This window comes from Tachyglossus aculeatus, chromosome 12, assembly GCF_015852505.1.
Source record: "Tachyglossus aculeatus isolate mTacAcu1 chromosome 12, mTacAcu1.pri, whole genome shotgun sequence".
NCBI lineage: Eukaryota > Metazoa > Chordata > Mammalia > Monotremata > Tachyglossidae > Tachyglossus > Tachyglossus aculeatus.
Genome location: NC_052077.1, coordinates 19,867,942 through 19,883,959, shown reverse-complemented (window position 1 = coordinate 19,883,959; position 16,018 = coordinate 19,867,942). Strand labels below are relative to the sequence as shown.

Sequence of the window (16,018 nt, the reverse complement as noted above, 5' to 3'; positions counted from 1 at the left end):
TGGATAGATGAGCTTGAGAGAAAAAGCAAGCTGAAGTGTAGTGGGAAAAGAGTGGATAATGAGTGAGGAGTGAGCCCATTGTTGGGTAGAGACCATGTCTATGTGTTGCCGACTTGTACTTCCCAAGCGCTTAGTACAGTGCTCTGCACACAGGAAGCGCTCAATAAATACAATTGAATGAATGAATTGGTGAATGGTTGATGCAGAGAGGAATGAGATTATCATTGAAGGCTCTTGCGGAGAAGTGTATGTTTCTAAGCACCTGTCAACTACTGCCCCAACTATAGTTTTTTTACTCTCTTTTCTTTATGTATTGAAAATTACTAAGGTGTCATTTTTCAAAAAATTGCTTATGTTGCAGACTTTTGCCACCAACTAGTACTTCAGGTTATTCTCCCAAAGAGAATTTCAGCAAGTACTTTCAGAGAGGGTGTACTCTGTAAACCTTTGCTAACCAATCAATCAAACATCTCCTTTTATAAGGCTTACTTTTCAGAATCAGTATGTGAATATGTCATATGGTGGTAGGGTGTAAACAGGTCCCAGAATAATTAATTTAGGTCAAAGGTAAGAAAAATCTTCAAAATCTGTTTTCTTTCCTTTCCATTTAAGATTAGTAAAACTATAGCTTTAAGGGCCCTTAAAGTACATAACTTACTTCATTGCAACTGTAGGATTCTGTGAAATATGTAATTCTTGTCAATTGTATACCTGTCCTTTAGGAAACTAGGTCTCTTCTAAATTTTTAGATTGCTACCTATTATTTTTTCCATGAGATTCAATTGCATTCAGTGGAATTGTGTAGCCAAAGAGTACAGTTCTTTGAAAACATATTCTATCCAGGACATCAATTAAGGTGACAACAGAACACTAAATTAGCCTTCAGATAGGACTACGAATTTACTGCATAGAACTATTAAGGTTTTAATAAATTTGTGTCCTAGAGATTATTGGACAACAAACCTCTTCCATTTATACATTAGTTCAGGAAACCAAAACACGAAACCACATCCGCAGTGATTCCTGGAAGTCATCCTTTGAGATTTGTCCTTGCTATGGAAAAAAGGTGAGGTAAACACTATCAAAAATAATGACTTGGATCAAAACTCCCACTAGGAAAATGCCTTTCCTGTAAGTGTTCTAGATTTTATCAGGGGCAGAAGGCTATGAAGAAAACATCAAAAACAGCTGGAATGATTTGAATGCTTAAATTGAAGTCATTTTTATCCTAATTAAGGTTGGGCATGGTGTTTTGTAAAGAAATAACAAACCAAAGACAGGGACCATCTGCTGTATTGACCAAACAACAAGATGTTTCATTTACTCAGTTGCAATGATGTGGCTTGTGCTGTCAGCTGTAAGGTTTGGGCTGTATATCCTGGCACAAGTACTTACCTACCTGTTTGTTAAAGCAGAATACACTATCAATCAGTCACTGGAACTTACTGAGTGCTTACCTGTGTAGTGAGCACTGTATGAAACACTTGGGAAAGTACAGTACAGCAGAGTTGGGTGACACAGAAATTCAAATCTGGACCTCAAGCATATTCTACACACATGCATGCATGTATTTAACTTAACCACCCCGTAAGAGACAATTTTCAAATGGAGCTTTAGTGTAGGATTCTCTCCCTGAGGTTTCTGAGGCTGGAATGGTCAACCATAAGTTAACTTTTTTCTCCCCTTAAATAGTTCTATTTTCTCTTTCAGAATTTCTGAGGGAACTCTAATGCACCCTTTGGACCTGAAAAGGAGAAAACAATCTCCCTCTCTTCCATTCAACATGAAGCAGCCACTGTCTGCTTGGAGCAAAGAATCATTTCCCAAGTGGCAGTTCTCTAAGGAGAATTAAGGAGGGGTCAGAATGGGTGGAAGGGTAGCAGGTCTATTAAAATCATATCTTCCCCGAGAGACCTGCCCTGACTAAGCCCTCTTTTCCTTTTCTTCCACTCCCTTCTGCGTTGCCTTGACTTGCTACCTTTATTCATCCGCCCTCTCAACCCCACAGCACTTGTGCACATGACTGTAATTTTATTTATGTATTATTGTTTGTCTCCCCCTCTACACTGAAAGCTCATTGTGGGCGGGGACTGTGTCTGGTATATTGTATTATCCCAAGTGCTTAATACAGTGCCCTGAACACAGTAGGTGCTCAATAAATATGATTGACTGACTGACTGTAAGCTCCTTGAGGAGAGGGGTCATCATCATCATCAATCGTATTTATTGAGCTCTTACTGTGTGCAGAGCACTGTACTAAGCGCTTGGGAAGTACAAGTTGGTACCATATAGAGACAGTCCCTACCCAGCAGTGGGCTCACAGTCTAAAAGGGGGAGACAGAGAACAAAACCAAGCATACTAACAAAATAAAATAAATAGAATAGATATGTACAAGCAAAATAAATAAATAGAGTAATTTAGAGGGATCATGGTAGTACTTGTACTGTACTCTCCCAAGCACATAGTACAGTGCTCTCCACACAATAAATACCATTGATCGAATGATAGCAGACATCTTAATGGCCTGAGTGTGCTTGTGATTCACCATCCCTTGTGAACATCACTGCTGTCACCCTGCACCATGTCTCATATGCTTATGAAAGAACACACCACACGACTGCGCTTCTTCTTCGGCTGATTGGGAGAGGCAAACTCTCCCTCTACCTCCACCATAATTTAATCCGTTCTGCATCTCTTTAAGTCTTTACAAATAGCCCATCCTCCTCCTCTGCGAAAGCATAATTGAGTTTGGAATAAATAGAAATACCTAGAATGTTTAGATTCTCTTTTGAATTTTCCCTTTGAAAATTCTTATTACCATTAAATAGTGTTCACTAAGGATAGACGTGTTTCTTTGCTGCCATTAAATTGTGTTCACTAAGGATAGACGTGTTTCTTTGCTAGACCCTTGGCGAATGTTAATCTTAAAAAAAGATGTAGTGTCTATATCTGAAAGCTTTTATTCTGATGGAAAGATAGCATTGTCCTAAAAAAAAACCCAACCTGTAGAACTATTCTCTAGTTGGATGCTGCAGTATGTGAGGCTGGGATCTTGGATTCTTCACCACTTTTTGAATTCCCCAGCTTACTTCTTCATGCACCCCAGCATGAATAATCCTTGTTAATGTGTAGATGATCTGGAAAGGGAGATGTTCTTGTTTTCATTCTGTGGCACGTGAAGAGTATGGGAGCACTTGAGCACAAACTTACCTTTAACCTTCTTTCCTCCCTGGCTGCCATCTTCAATAGCTCACTCTCCAATGGCTCCTTCCTCACTGCTTTCAAACTTACCTATGTATCCCCTACTTTAAAGAAACTCTCCCCTGTCCCCACTATGGACTCTCCAGTTATTACCCCATTGCCCTCTTACCATCATTGCATAGCCTTTGATAATTAACTGCTCTATGCCTCAGAGTCTTCATCTGTAGAAAGGGAGATAAGAACAGGTTCTCTTTCCTTCTTACACACCTGGGACAGGGACTATGTCTGATCTGCATATAATGATTCTACCACAGCGTTTATTGGCACATAGAAAACACTTAATAATACCCCAGTTATATTATTAGTTGTAATAATAATGATTGTGATCATTAATATTAATATTAATTATTATCTGGTATTAATATTAGTGGTATTGATTAATAATAATGGTGTTAATTGTGGTTTCCATTAAGTATGGGGAACATAGTAAACAAAAACTATAATCAATGATAATAATCATGATTTTTTGTATACTATGTGCAAATCACGGAACTGCGTGTTGGGGTATGAGAATAATAATAGTTCCAAATTATGAATGGTAGAGTCCTCAAGCTTTGAATATGTATTTAGCAAGGGACGCCGAGTTTCACTAGCAAATGTTTTTTGCTATTTATTGAGGCTTATAATGATGATGGAGTCTTCATAGAAATAGGCAAGGGTCAATCTTGTCACTTATGGTGTGCTGCGTGATACGTGTAAATTGTGCCATTGTAGCAATAGTTGAAGGCAGAAGTGAAGCATTTTGAAGTTCCTGCAGTTGTTAATGCGTACGTCATTTTGCCTAGACTAGATATGGAGATGAAAGTATTTGAAAATCTCTTAATCAAATTCTAGGTGAGAACAGCATTGCTTTCTGGAGCAGCAGATTCATGGCAGTTTTCACAAATGTTCCTTTAAAAGTAATGCTCTTCTGGGAGTTTAGCTCTTTCTCTAGGCTTTAGCGAAAGCCTTCCATTATTGAAACTGTATTTCTGTAATTCACTTTCATCATAATATGTATTTATCCTAGTGGTTTCATTTGCTGTGTTTCCCAGAAAATGGAAGAGAGCTTTTGGCAAAGGATGCTCATTGGAGAGTTGTTAGTGCTGCCATTCAAAAATACAGAATGATAGCTGCACCCTTATTCGGGACCAGTATTCTCTTTATTACGCAGATGTTCTACCATGCATGGCCTTAATTTGTTAATCCCAGCTATCTGTAAAAGTTCATAGGAAGTTGTACATTTTCTTTATTTTTGAAAGTTTCACTTTATTAATGATAGTAATTAATAATCCAACTTCCTTCATCAGATCAGGACATATATGTTTTACATTGACCTTGTGTTAGAGTGAAGTCTCGTGAGATTAGAAATGATATAGAAAGCAAAAACTTTTAAACATTTTCACTAATTTCAAGGCATACTGACCTACTGTAGATTAGCTTCTCCGGGTTGGCATTTCCAGGCATTCATAACTTTATTCATTTAGTAGTATTTACTGAGCACCTACTGTATTCAGAGGACTAAACTAAGCACTTGAAAAAAATACAAAACGGATATGGGTCCCTGGGCCCTAAAGGGCTCACAGTCTACAAATAAGGTAGGGTAGGGGATGGCGGTGGACACAAAGCAAATAATAGAAACAGCAAAACAACATAAGGAAACAGTGTTGTCTAGTGGAAAGAGCCCCAGCCTGGGAGTCAGAGGATCTGGATTCTAATTCCAGCTCTCCCACTTGTCTAGTATGTGATCTTGTGCAAGTCATTTAACATCTCTGTGCCTCAGTTCCCTCGTCTGCAAAATGGGGACTCAGTATCTGTTCTCCAACCTATTTAGACTGCGAGCCCCAGGTGGAACCTGATTTTCTTTTATCTACCCCAGCTTAGTATAGTGCTTGGCATATATAGTAAGCACTTAGCAAATATTACTATTGTTATCAATATTATTTATAGATATCACTGTTTTTAAGATAAGGACTACAAATATAAAACAAGTGATTAAAAACACCATCATTTTAAGTATATTATTATCAAGACAAAGGACCAGACGTTTCCTCGGAGAGAAGCATTAGCCTTTCTTGAGTTTTCAAACATAAGTAAAAGAAAGAGATTTGTAATTTTTCAGGTGGGATTCCTAGATCCATACCAATGACAGACTTGCCTTATTAGCTTAAAATAAGCCCTATGTGGAAGGGGGACCTCACGGCAGTTTACATTGGATTTCATGAGATTTAAATACCATGTACTTTCTCCACTGCATAGACCACTCTGTCAGAGATCAATTTTGTCCTTAAAATTAAATGTAGTAAATTAACATTGCTCTTGATTACACCAAAATAATGACATTTGCAGAAAAGGAAGTGATTTTAAGTATTCTGATAAATGCCTATCAACTCTGTTGTATTGAACAATGCTCTGCACACAGCAAGCCCTCAATAAATATTTTGATGATCTTTGGGTGGCATTAATAACCTCATGAGTGGCACCAGCAGTTTGTTCTGCAGAAGAGGTAGAGAAGGGAATGTTTGGTAATCTATTTCTAGAGCCAGTCCAAAAAACTCCTGTCCTGGTACACTTTAGGGTACTATTCTAGATTGGACAATAAATTTCACTTTTTCTGGCATTTTCCTCTTTCTTTTCAGAGAGAAGATGCGTCTATCTGCCATGTATGAACTGTGCCAGGGGATGCACCAAATCAGCCTTCAGTTTGTTCGCCTCCAGCTTACCTTTGAAGAATACACAATAATGAAAGTTTTGCTGCTATTAAGCACAGGTAAAGCAGTGTCCATGCAAGCATTTTCTAAGACCATATTCACTTTAGCTCAGGGATATATTTTAGCTAGGGATCCCGATAGTACAGAGGTACAAGTGTTGAGTTTTTCTTGTTATCAAATTAGATTACTCACTATTTGTAGACTGTAAACTGACATTTTCTTAGCTACTTGTGAATGAAAAGGAAGAGTGTTATAAATAAGTTCCATTTTCCAATTGGAGAAATTGTAGGTTTCAGTCCATTTCTCTTGAAATTCTATTGTCATGGGAAGCATGAGATGTTTCATTCTTATTTTTCAATAATGATTCACATGAGAACCAACAAAAACTTATTTCAACACTTTTTTAATTGTGACATCAAGGCAGTCTTTGGCTCCTTCTGCATGTGGGGAAAACACACATTATATCCCAACTGTTTTTTTTTTCCCTTTTCCCCAGCCCATAGAATTTGGGAAAATTTCCAAAAGCCCTGCTGCATTTAATAAGTAAAATCAGAAGTTCTGGGCAGACTTCCAAAAATTGGTGTTTTCCTTGAGTTCTGTTTATTTGTGGGTTTATTTCCATTTTTCAAAACTTTGGCTGGGGTTTTGGTTCAATATAATTCAGCTACACCAATAAAATGCAAGTAATAACACTTGACATAAATACAAAGGTTTTCTGTAACTAGGGGATTTTGTTAATATAACCCAAGAAATCCGAAGTATTACTTACTAGAAACCGATGCCCAATTTATTTGAGGGATTTTGAAAGTATTATTCATTTAAATATGGATCTGTGTAGCCTGTTCACTGTATTCAAATGCCAGGTTAGGGTAGTAGTGGCATTGCTGCTTTCTTTAATTTTTTCTCATGATTGAGGAGTTGCTTTCTCGCTCAGATAAGGAACAAATATAGAAGATACTTCATAGTGTGAAGAAACAGTATCAATTTAAACCTCAAGGCACTCACCCAATTCCGGTTTCTGGCAGAAGTGATTAAATGAAACAACCATACTCTTTGATTAATTGTTTCGGAGATGCTAGCTGTATGATTAAAAAGTGACAACCCCATTTTCCTTGGTTCCATAGAGTAGTCTCTTAGGCAGCTTCCACTCCTAAAAGCCACGGTGCAGTGGAACTTCAGGGATAAAGATTGATTTCTGTAATTCAGGCTGGATTAAAGATTCTAGTTTTATTAAAAAATTGATTTCTTTGAATTTCAGTTCTGCATGAATTTTGATATAAATTATGGTCACGATTTAGCCAGTTATTTATTAGCATCCAGGCTTGGATCCTTTTGTCTCCATTTATTATGACTTCAATTAAATTTGAGTCACAAGATGCATCTAGAAAATTAATGTTTAATGTTCATTCCTGTGTAATTTTGATGGAGCTGAGTTTTGATTTGTTTAATTAACTCTAATAAAGGTCAAATGCAAAAATCTCACAAATATTGGTGAATTCCATTGAGTGATCTGTTCCACAAAAGTGATTTTTCTGATTTATCTAGAACAAAGGTGAGTCCATTAAGATAATATTAGAAGAAAATTTACATTAGGCCATTGTCATTAATATGAATATCGAAAACAATGATTATATTTGGAAAAAATGCTCAGTCTCCCTCCCGTGTACCCTTAAGAATTTATTAAGCCTTTAAGCTGTGTTTACTGGTACCAGCAAATTGTCATTTCCATCAACTCCTACATTTTTAGCAATTTTGCTAAGCATAAATTCAAAGCGGAACCATTTTGTTAAACACAGGGTCCCAGCCAAGTGGCAGTATGCAATTCATATGCCAATCAAATAATCAGTCCGTATTAGTTGAGAACTTACTGTGTGCCCTGTACTAAGTTTTTGGGAGAGTACAGTATAACAGAGTTGGCAATGTCCAGTTTTAAATGCTTTTTCTCCAGCATCCCAGCATCCTGGATACTTGTTACTTCTCTAAAAGGACCAATTGTTGGTGACATTGCCAAATGCTTCCTCTAGCATTTAGAGCAGCTAGCAGCTAGCTATTCAGGGACTCACCCTAATTCCCAATAATGATAATAGTAATAATAATAATAGTGTTTTTGTGTCAAACACTGGGATAGGTACTTGTACTAGTAATCAGGTTGGACACAGTCAATGAATGAATGGCCCCAAGCTTCTCTCTCTTGCCATCCCTTTACATCTAATTGTATTTTCCAAGCGCTTAGGACAGTGCTGTGCACACAGTAAGCACTCAGTAAATACGATTGAATCAATGAATGAATGATAATGTTTTTCTATTCTTTGAACTGGAAATCAGAGTTGTTGAATTTCACCTACATTTTAAGAAGTCTGTTTAATTCCAGTCTTAGTTCCATTGGAAAATGAGAATACAAGTCTTCTCAGGAATGTTGGCAATATTCTTCAAATAGGAAGAATGAGGGCCGGAGGGAAATCCATGGGTGGGAAGTCATCAGTGAGATAGATGAGTTCGAGGTGCAGTGAGGAAGTTGGCATTAGAGGAACAAAATGTGCAAGCTGGGTTTTATATATATATATATATATAATATATATATATAATATATATATATATAATATATATATAATATATAATATGTGCTTATATGTACTTATGATATATGTGTTATATACTTATAATACATACTTATACATATATATGGTATGATATGTTTTATATGCTTATATACTATGTATTATATGTATATATAATATATATAAGAAGTATATATTATGTATTATGTATATATGTATTATATATGCTTATATATGCATATTACATGTTATAAGCATGTATGTAGTACATATATTATTACTATATGCTATATTACTGTTATTATATAGTATATACTATGTTACTGTGTGTGTTTGTGTATATTATAACTGCTCTAGGAGCTTTTGGTATCTACCAGTCATCATTTTCAAAATTAGTTTTATAATTAATGTTCACCAGCCAAAGAATGCTTTATAGGTAGTAAAGTAACAAAGGTATTTTGCTGACATTTTTTTCAATCTGTGTCCTTTAATCCACAGTTCCCAAGGATGGCCTCAGAAGCCAAGCTGCATTTGATGAAATGAGGACAAATTACATTAAAGAACTAAGGAAAATGGTAACCAAATGTCCAAATAATTCTGGGCAAAGCTGGCAGCGGTTCTACCAACTGACTAAACTTCTGGACTCCATGCACGATGTAAGTAAACTCACCCGGGACCTATTAAGGCAAAAAGCAAGAACGATTCATTGGCAATTGAGTGGCATTTTTTAAGGAATGCTGCGGCAAAACAACTTCAAGAAGAATCAAACAAAAATACTTCCATGGAGCCTGACTGTTTGTCGAGAGGGTTTTTGAGGGGAAAAAGTAACCTGATGGGCGGAGATAGAGAAATCCTCTTATAAATGCTTAAAATAATAAAAGCAATCCCAGAAAATTGGAAAATAGATTAAAGAAAAAAAGAAAGAGGGGAAGAAACCACGTTTAAAGCAAAGGGTGTGGCTATTTCCTCCTCAGAACCAGATCAGAGAGCTATATTCCATGCTACTAAAACTTCGGGTTTGCTCTTGGCCTTTAGTTCTTTCAGATTTGTTACAGGTGTTAGATTGGGTTTCCTATTTTTTATTCACAATTTTAGAAGTGTTTTTGTTGATAAAATGTTTGCTTTTACATTGGATAATAGTTGATCTCCTGTTAATGCAACAACCTAATATTTCAAAAACATTGTTATTGGTGCAAGGCCAATTTGGTTCATCTCAAAGTCTATGAAACTTAAAAAGTTCTGGGGTCATTTCTTAACTTAAACTTTGCTTCTCTTTTCTTTGTGGAGGGAGCAAAATTGACTTACTGTTTTATCGGTAATGATTTACCTGAGGTCACTGTCCACAGTATTGCTGTCTGTTTGCTGTTGTCCCCGAAATACTGAAATTCTCTTTGTTGATGTGGGACACATATTTTCCCTAGTTTCATCCACATTGCCTGGAGAGTCTTGAATTGTGGCTCATAAGACGCTTCATGCAAATGTTCTTGTTTTATTTGTCATATTTGTGAAGCTTTGATACCAGCCCTCCAGTACACTTCAGGTCAGATCTGTAGGAGAGCCTGGGGTTTGTTTATACAACTTACATATGGAATTATTTTTCAAATATTGTTTTGTTGTTCATTAAAACATTGACAAGCATGGTGGGAGGCATGAAGTATTATTACTACTTAAGCAATAGTTCATTCTTTAGAGATCGGTTTTCACTTATCTTGTGCCAGCAAGATATTTTTGGGTTTTTTTTTTCTGGGTTTTATGAAGGGGTTAGCGTTTGGTGATGAAAGAATGCCATATTCATGGGTTCTACACCCGAAACTCTGTGGCGTTTCCAGAGAACTTCCAGATCTCCGATTCTCTTGTGCATTTTTTTTGTAGTACATTGAAATGTTCATGAATCCAACTGCTGACATTTTGATTTGGGGTTATGTTTGTCAGTTAATTAGTGGCTTCTTTCCTGGGGAATGTGAGCTTGAGGAAAAGTTTATGTGTAAATGATAATAGCAAGCACATCTCTAGAACAAAGTAAGCTATTCTCTTCAAGGCATATTTCTGTTCTCATATAAAAGTTAATAATGAAAATAAAAGCAAAGCCTTTTCTGGCATAATTGTGTTTAAAACCTCAGATTGTCTGTGTGAGAACATTTCAACCAACAAAGGGGCTTTCTTTCAAAATTTATACTCAAGCTTCTCTTCATTGCAACTCAAATTGGCTTATATAGTTACTCCTTTTTTAATTATTTCCTCCTTCTGTGGGCCAGCACGTATGTAGCACCAATATCTGTTTATTCTCGTAGTCAAAAGGAGATGTGAAAACTGACCCCATGGCATAAAATTAACAAGGCATATACATTTTTCAGTTGAAAAATGTAAACTTTGGACAGTATACATCATGTAAGCCAGCCAGTACCAGTCAATGAATCAATTGTATTTATTGAGCGCTTACTGTGTTCAGAACACTGTAGTAAGTGCTTAGGAGAGGACAATATAACAGAGCTGGTAGACAGGTTCCCTGCTCTCACTGAGCTTACAGCTCAGAGGGGGTGTCAGACATTAATATAAATAAATAAATCATGGATACGTTACATACGTTCTGTGAGGCTGAGGCCTTGCTCTATCATAGAGGAAGCAGCAACCACTCCCAACCCCACCATGTTCGCCCAAGGTTATCACTCAAGATCCCTCCCCCCTCTAGACTGTAAGCTACTTGTGGGCAAGGAATATGTCTACCAACTCTCATGTTATCCTCTTGAAACACTTTAATACAGTGCTGTGCAAAGAGTGGGCACTCAATAAATTCATTCATTCATTCAGTCATATTTATTGAGCGCTTACTATGTGCAGAGCACTGTACTAAGTGCTTGGGAAGTACAAGTTGGCAACATCTTCTAGACTGTGAGCCCAGTGTTGGGTAGGGACTGTCTCTATATGTTGCCAGCTTGTACTTCCCAAGCGCTTAGTACAGTGCTCTGCATACAGTAAGCGCTCAATAAATACGATTGATTGATTGATATAGAGACGGTCCCTACCCAACAGCGGGCTCACAGTCTAGGAGGGGGAGACAGACAACAAAACATATTAACAAAATAAAATAAATAGAATAGTAAATATGTACAAGTAAAATAGAGTAATAAATATGTACAAACATAAATACAGGTGCTGTGGGGAGGGGAAGGAGGTAAGGCGGGGGCGATGGGGGGGAGGAAGGAGGGGGCTCAGTCTGGGAAGGCCTCCTGATTGAATGACCTCTAGGACGGTCAGAATCTCATCCTTCGTTCATTTGCTCTTCCATTCTTTAATGCAGTAGTATCGAGCACCTTTTGGGTGCTGCTCACCGGTGTAGCTACTTGGGAGAGTACACAGAGAGTAAAAGTCATGGGCCTGTCCTTGAGGAGCTAGTGGGGAAGAGAGGCAGACATTAATTCTGTGCATACATCCTGCCCTACTGCCCTTCTCCTGAGCTGTATGTAGGGTGGGACCTCAAGTGACTGCCTTTTGGAGCCCGGAGAGTTAAAACCCAGAAGCCCATCTTGTTTTCAAAGCAACAGGCTATTTCCTGCATGGCCCATATAGGGTGAGTGACCTCAGTGGGAACATGGCGGGTTCGGAGGAGACCGCTATTCCCCCCCCAGAAAGGCACCAGGATGAAGAGAAGGAGGCAGGACTGGCAGGGCCTCACTTCAAAGTACCGCTGGTTTCATTCAGACTCAGAAACCCCAAGGGAATGGTAGCCACTGGAGCAGGAAAGGCATAGAGGGATTTCAAGCAGAGGGCTTTCTATTCCCAAATTAATTCATGCTGATGTTCTAGAAGATTATTTCAAGTTCAAAAACTTGATTCATATATGTAGTGCTCTATGAACAAATCGGATAATAAAACAGGAACTGAGAACTATGGTTTTCCCTTGGTTGCAGCATTTGGCGGTCTGTGTTTACATAGATACACACACACATAAATTATATATCTATATATGTATGTGTGTGTGTATGTATACAGATAGATGATAGGTAGGTAGATTCAAATTTTCTTTGCTATCTGCCCCCACAAGCCAGGTCAGCACATTTCAATTTGTCACATTCCATTAAAAAATCCCATCACTTTTTTTTTGTTTTGGGTTTTTTTTTTAAATGGCCTTAACCACCTCTAGAGTCTACTCTATACTTATCTCCTGTAGACAGTGTACTGGGAAGGTTGGTACGGTCCTAGTGGACCACTCCAATATTCAAGCTTACACAGCCTTACTGTTGCCTGCGGCTTTTTCATTAGCACCAGGCAGTAAGTCAACATTTGTGAAGATTTCCGTGAGGTAGCACAGAGCAAGGACTTCGTTTAGTTACTGAATGAAAATTCTGTTTCCTTCTAAGTCCATAAAGATTTAAGAATCATTTAAATAAAGAACTAGGTTACGCTTACATAACATGGTTTATGTGAGAAACGTACTCTTTTAACTGCTTATAACTTTCGTCACTCCATCCATATTGTAAATGTGTGCAGGCAGAAAAGTGCGCAGGTGAGTAAAAACAAAATTATCAGAGAGAAGGGTGGGCAATTAAGGCTTTTAAATGACAGCAACTTAATTGATTCATTAATCTAAAGACTAAAAGATAAAGGAGAGTATATTGGAATGGCAGGTACGCTGTCTAGTACCTATGGAGCACATTATAATAATAATAATAATAATAATGATGGTATTTGTTAAGTGCTTACTATGTGCAAAGCACTGTTCTAAGTGCTGGGGGAGGGGGGGATACAAGGTGATCAGGTTGTCCCATGTGGGACTCACAGTCTTAATCCCCATTTTGCAGATGAGGTAACTGAGGCCCAGAGAAGTTAAGTGACTTGCCTAAAGTCACACAGCTGACAAGTGGTAGAGCTGGAATTTGAACCCGTGACCTCTGACCTCTGACTCCCAAGCCCGGGATTTTTCCACTGAGCCACGCTGCTTCATATTATTGAATATGATGGTTTTGTTATAGTGGGATAAATCAGATGTGTTAGTAATTTCTTTTTGAAGCTTGAAGTGAGATCACATTTCTGTGTTTTTCAGAAGCAAATTTCTAATAATAATAATTGAAGCATTTATTAAGTGCAGTGTGCCAAGCACTGTGCTAAACACTGGGGTAGATGCAAGGCAAGATCATTGAGTTGCATGTGGTGCTCACGGAGTACAAAGAAAGGAGAAACTGAGACATAAAGAAGTTAAAGAGACTTGCCGAAGGTCACACAGCAGGTCCTTGGACTCCCAGGCCTGTTTTCTTTCCACTAGGCCAAGCTGCTCCCCTGATGGTTCTTGAATTTTTCTCTTTGTTCAGAGAGCATGGACCATTTCTTTGTTTTTACAGTTTCTTCAGGGCCCTGAACTTTGCATTCTTAATAATTGCTTGAAGAGAATCAATCAATCAATCAATCGTATTTATTGAGCGCTTACTGTGTGCAGAGCACTGTACTAAGCGCTTGGGAAGTACAAGTTGGCAACGTATAGAGACAGTCCCTACCCAACAGTGGGCTCACAGTCTAAAAGGGGGAGACAGAGAACGAAACCAAACATACTAACAAAATAAAATAAATAGAATAGATATGTACAAGTAAAATGAATAAATAGAGTAATAAATATGTACAAATATATATACATATATACAGGTGCTGTGGGGAAGGGAAGGAGGTAAGATGGGGGGATGGAGAGGGGGACGAGGGGGAGAGGAAGGAAGGGGCTCAGTCTGGGAAGGCCTCCTGGAGGAGGTGATCTCTCAGTAGGCCTTGAAGGGAGGAAGAGAGCTAAGGCTAATAATAGTAATAATGGCATTTATTAAGCGCCTACTATGTGCAAAGCACTACTGTTGGGTAAGGACTGTCTCTGTATGTTGCCAACTTGTACTTCCCAAGCGCTTAGTACAGTGCTCTGCACACAGTAAGCGCTCAGTAAATACGATTGATTGATTTGATTGGGGAGGTTACAGGGTGATCAGGTTGTCCCACGGGGGGCTCACAGTCTTAATCCCCATTTTACAGATGAGGTAACTGAGGCCCAGAGAAGTTAAGTGAGGTGCCCAAAGTCACACAGCTGACAATTGTGTTTGAAGCAGCGTGGCCTGGTGGAAAGAGTATGAACCTGGGAGTCACAGGACCTGGGTTCTAATCCTGGCTCCACCATTCACCTGCTCTGTGACCTTGGTCAAATCACTTGACTTCTTTGTGCCCCTGTTTCCTCATCTGCAAAATGGGAATTCAATACCTGTTCTCTTTCCTAGACTTTGAACTCACTGTGTGTAGGGAATGTTTCTTTTATGTTGTTATGTTGTACTCTCCCAAGTGCTTAGTACAGTGCTCTGTAAAGAGTAAGTGCTCAGTAAATGATTGACTGATCTACTCACTGACTCCTACTTGGCTCAATGGAAAGAGCACGGGCTTTGGAGTCAGAGGTCATGGGTTCAAATCCAGGCTCCGCCACTTGTCAGCTGTGTGACTTTGGGCAAGTCACTTAACTTCTCTGTGCCTCAATTACCTCATCTGTAAAATGGGGATGAAGACTGTGAGCCCGCCGTGGGACAACCTGATCACCTTGTGATCAGTGCTTTGCACATAGTAAGCGCTTAATAAATGCCATTAATATTATTATTATTACTTGGACTGTTTTTTCCTCTACCGAATCTACTTAATCCAGTTTGTAAATTGGGAAGCAGTATGACCTAGTGGAAAGAGCTTGGGCCTGGGAGCCAGAGGACCTGGTCTAATCCAGTCTCTCCCACTTGTCTGCTCTGTGACCTTGAACGAGTCACTTAACTTCTCTGTGCCTCAGTTTCCCAAACTGTAAAATTGGGACTCAATACTAGTTCTCTTTCTTACTTAGATTGCAAACCAAATGTGGGACAGGGACTATGTCCAACCTGATTAAATTTGATGTACCCCTGTGCTTAGAACAGAGTTTGACACGTAAAAAGTGCTGAACAAATTCCATTATTGTTATTATTATCAGTATTATTATTATTACTATTCAAAAAATAACCTTCCCAAGGTATTTTTACATTTTTTTTACCTTAAGCATTCAGCCTGTCGTTTCACGGTCGGGCTGTAGCGATTTGGGCAGATGAAAGGAAGCTACTTTTTTCGGTTGGGCCCCCTCAGAGTGGAAATCAGAAAGCAGGGGACCCGAGATGAGCTTCTTTACTTCCCTGCTATACAAAATTTCGTTCACCTCATTCTGACTTCTTCTGATCTTGGTGATGGGAGGTGCATCTTGCAAGCACTGACCTTAGTTTTGTGTAAGATGTTTAAACACATGAAGCAGTTCTCTAACTAGAATTTTGATTTAGTCTCCACAGAGCTGATTGTGAACAGAACCTGAGGGTTTTGTAACATCACATTATCATTAAACTCTGATGTGAACTTAGCCCATGGCGGGCAGGGACAAGTTTGGCTCTCAGTTGCCGTATTGGGTATGACAAAAGGAAAGCACTTTGAAGATCATATTGCTGAATAGTGGCTTTCTGTGGTTTCTGAAGGGAATACTTTACTAC

General features: G+C 38.5%; 1 protein-coding gene across 4 annotated transcripts in view; it reads left to right on the top strand.

Moving 5' to 3' along the window:
- Positions 1-16,018, top strand: part of NR3C2 (nuclear receptor subfamily 3 group C member 2) — a 258,117-nt gene that overhangs the window by 219,410 nt on the left and 22,689 nt on the right. For all 4 annotated transcript variants that reach the window (XM_038754941.1, XM_038754939.1, XM_038754940.1 and 1 more), the window contains exons 7-8: positions 5,881-6,011; positions 9,009-9,166. In XM_038754941.1, coding sequence (XP_038610869.1) covers positions 5,881-6,011; positions 9,009-9,166 — 289 coding nt within the window. The remainder of the gene's footprint in view (positions 1-5,880; positions 6,012-9,008; positions 9,167-16,018) is intronic.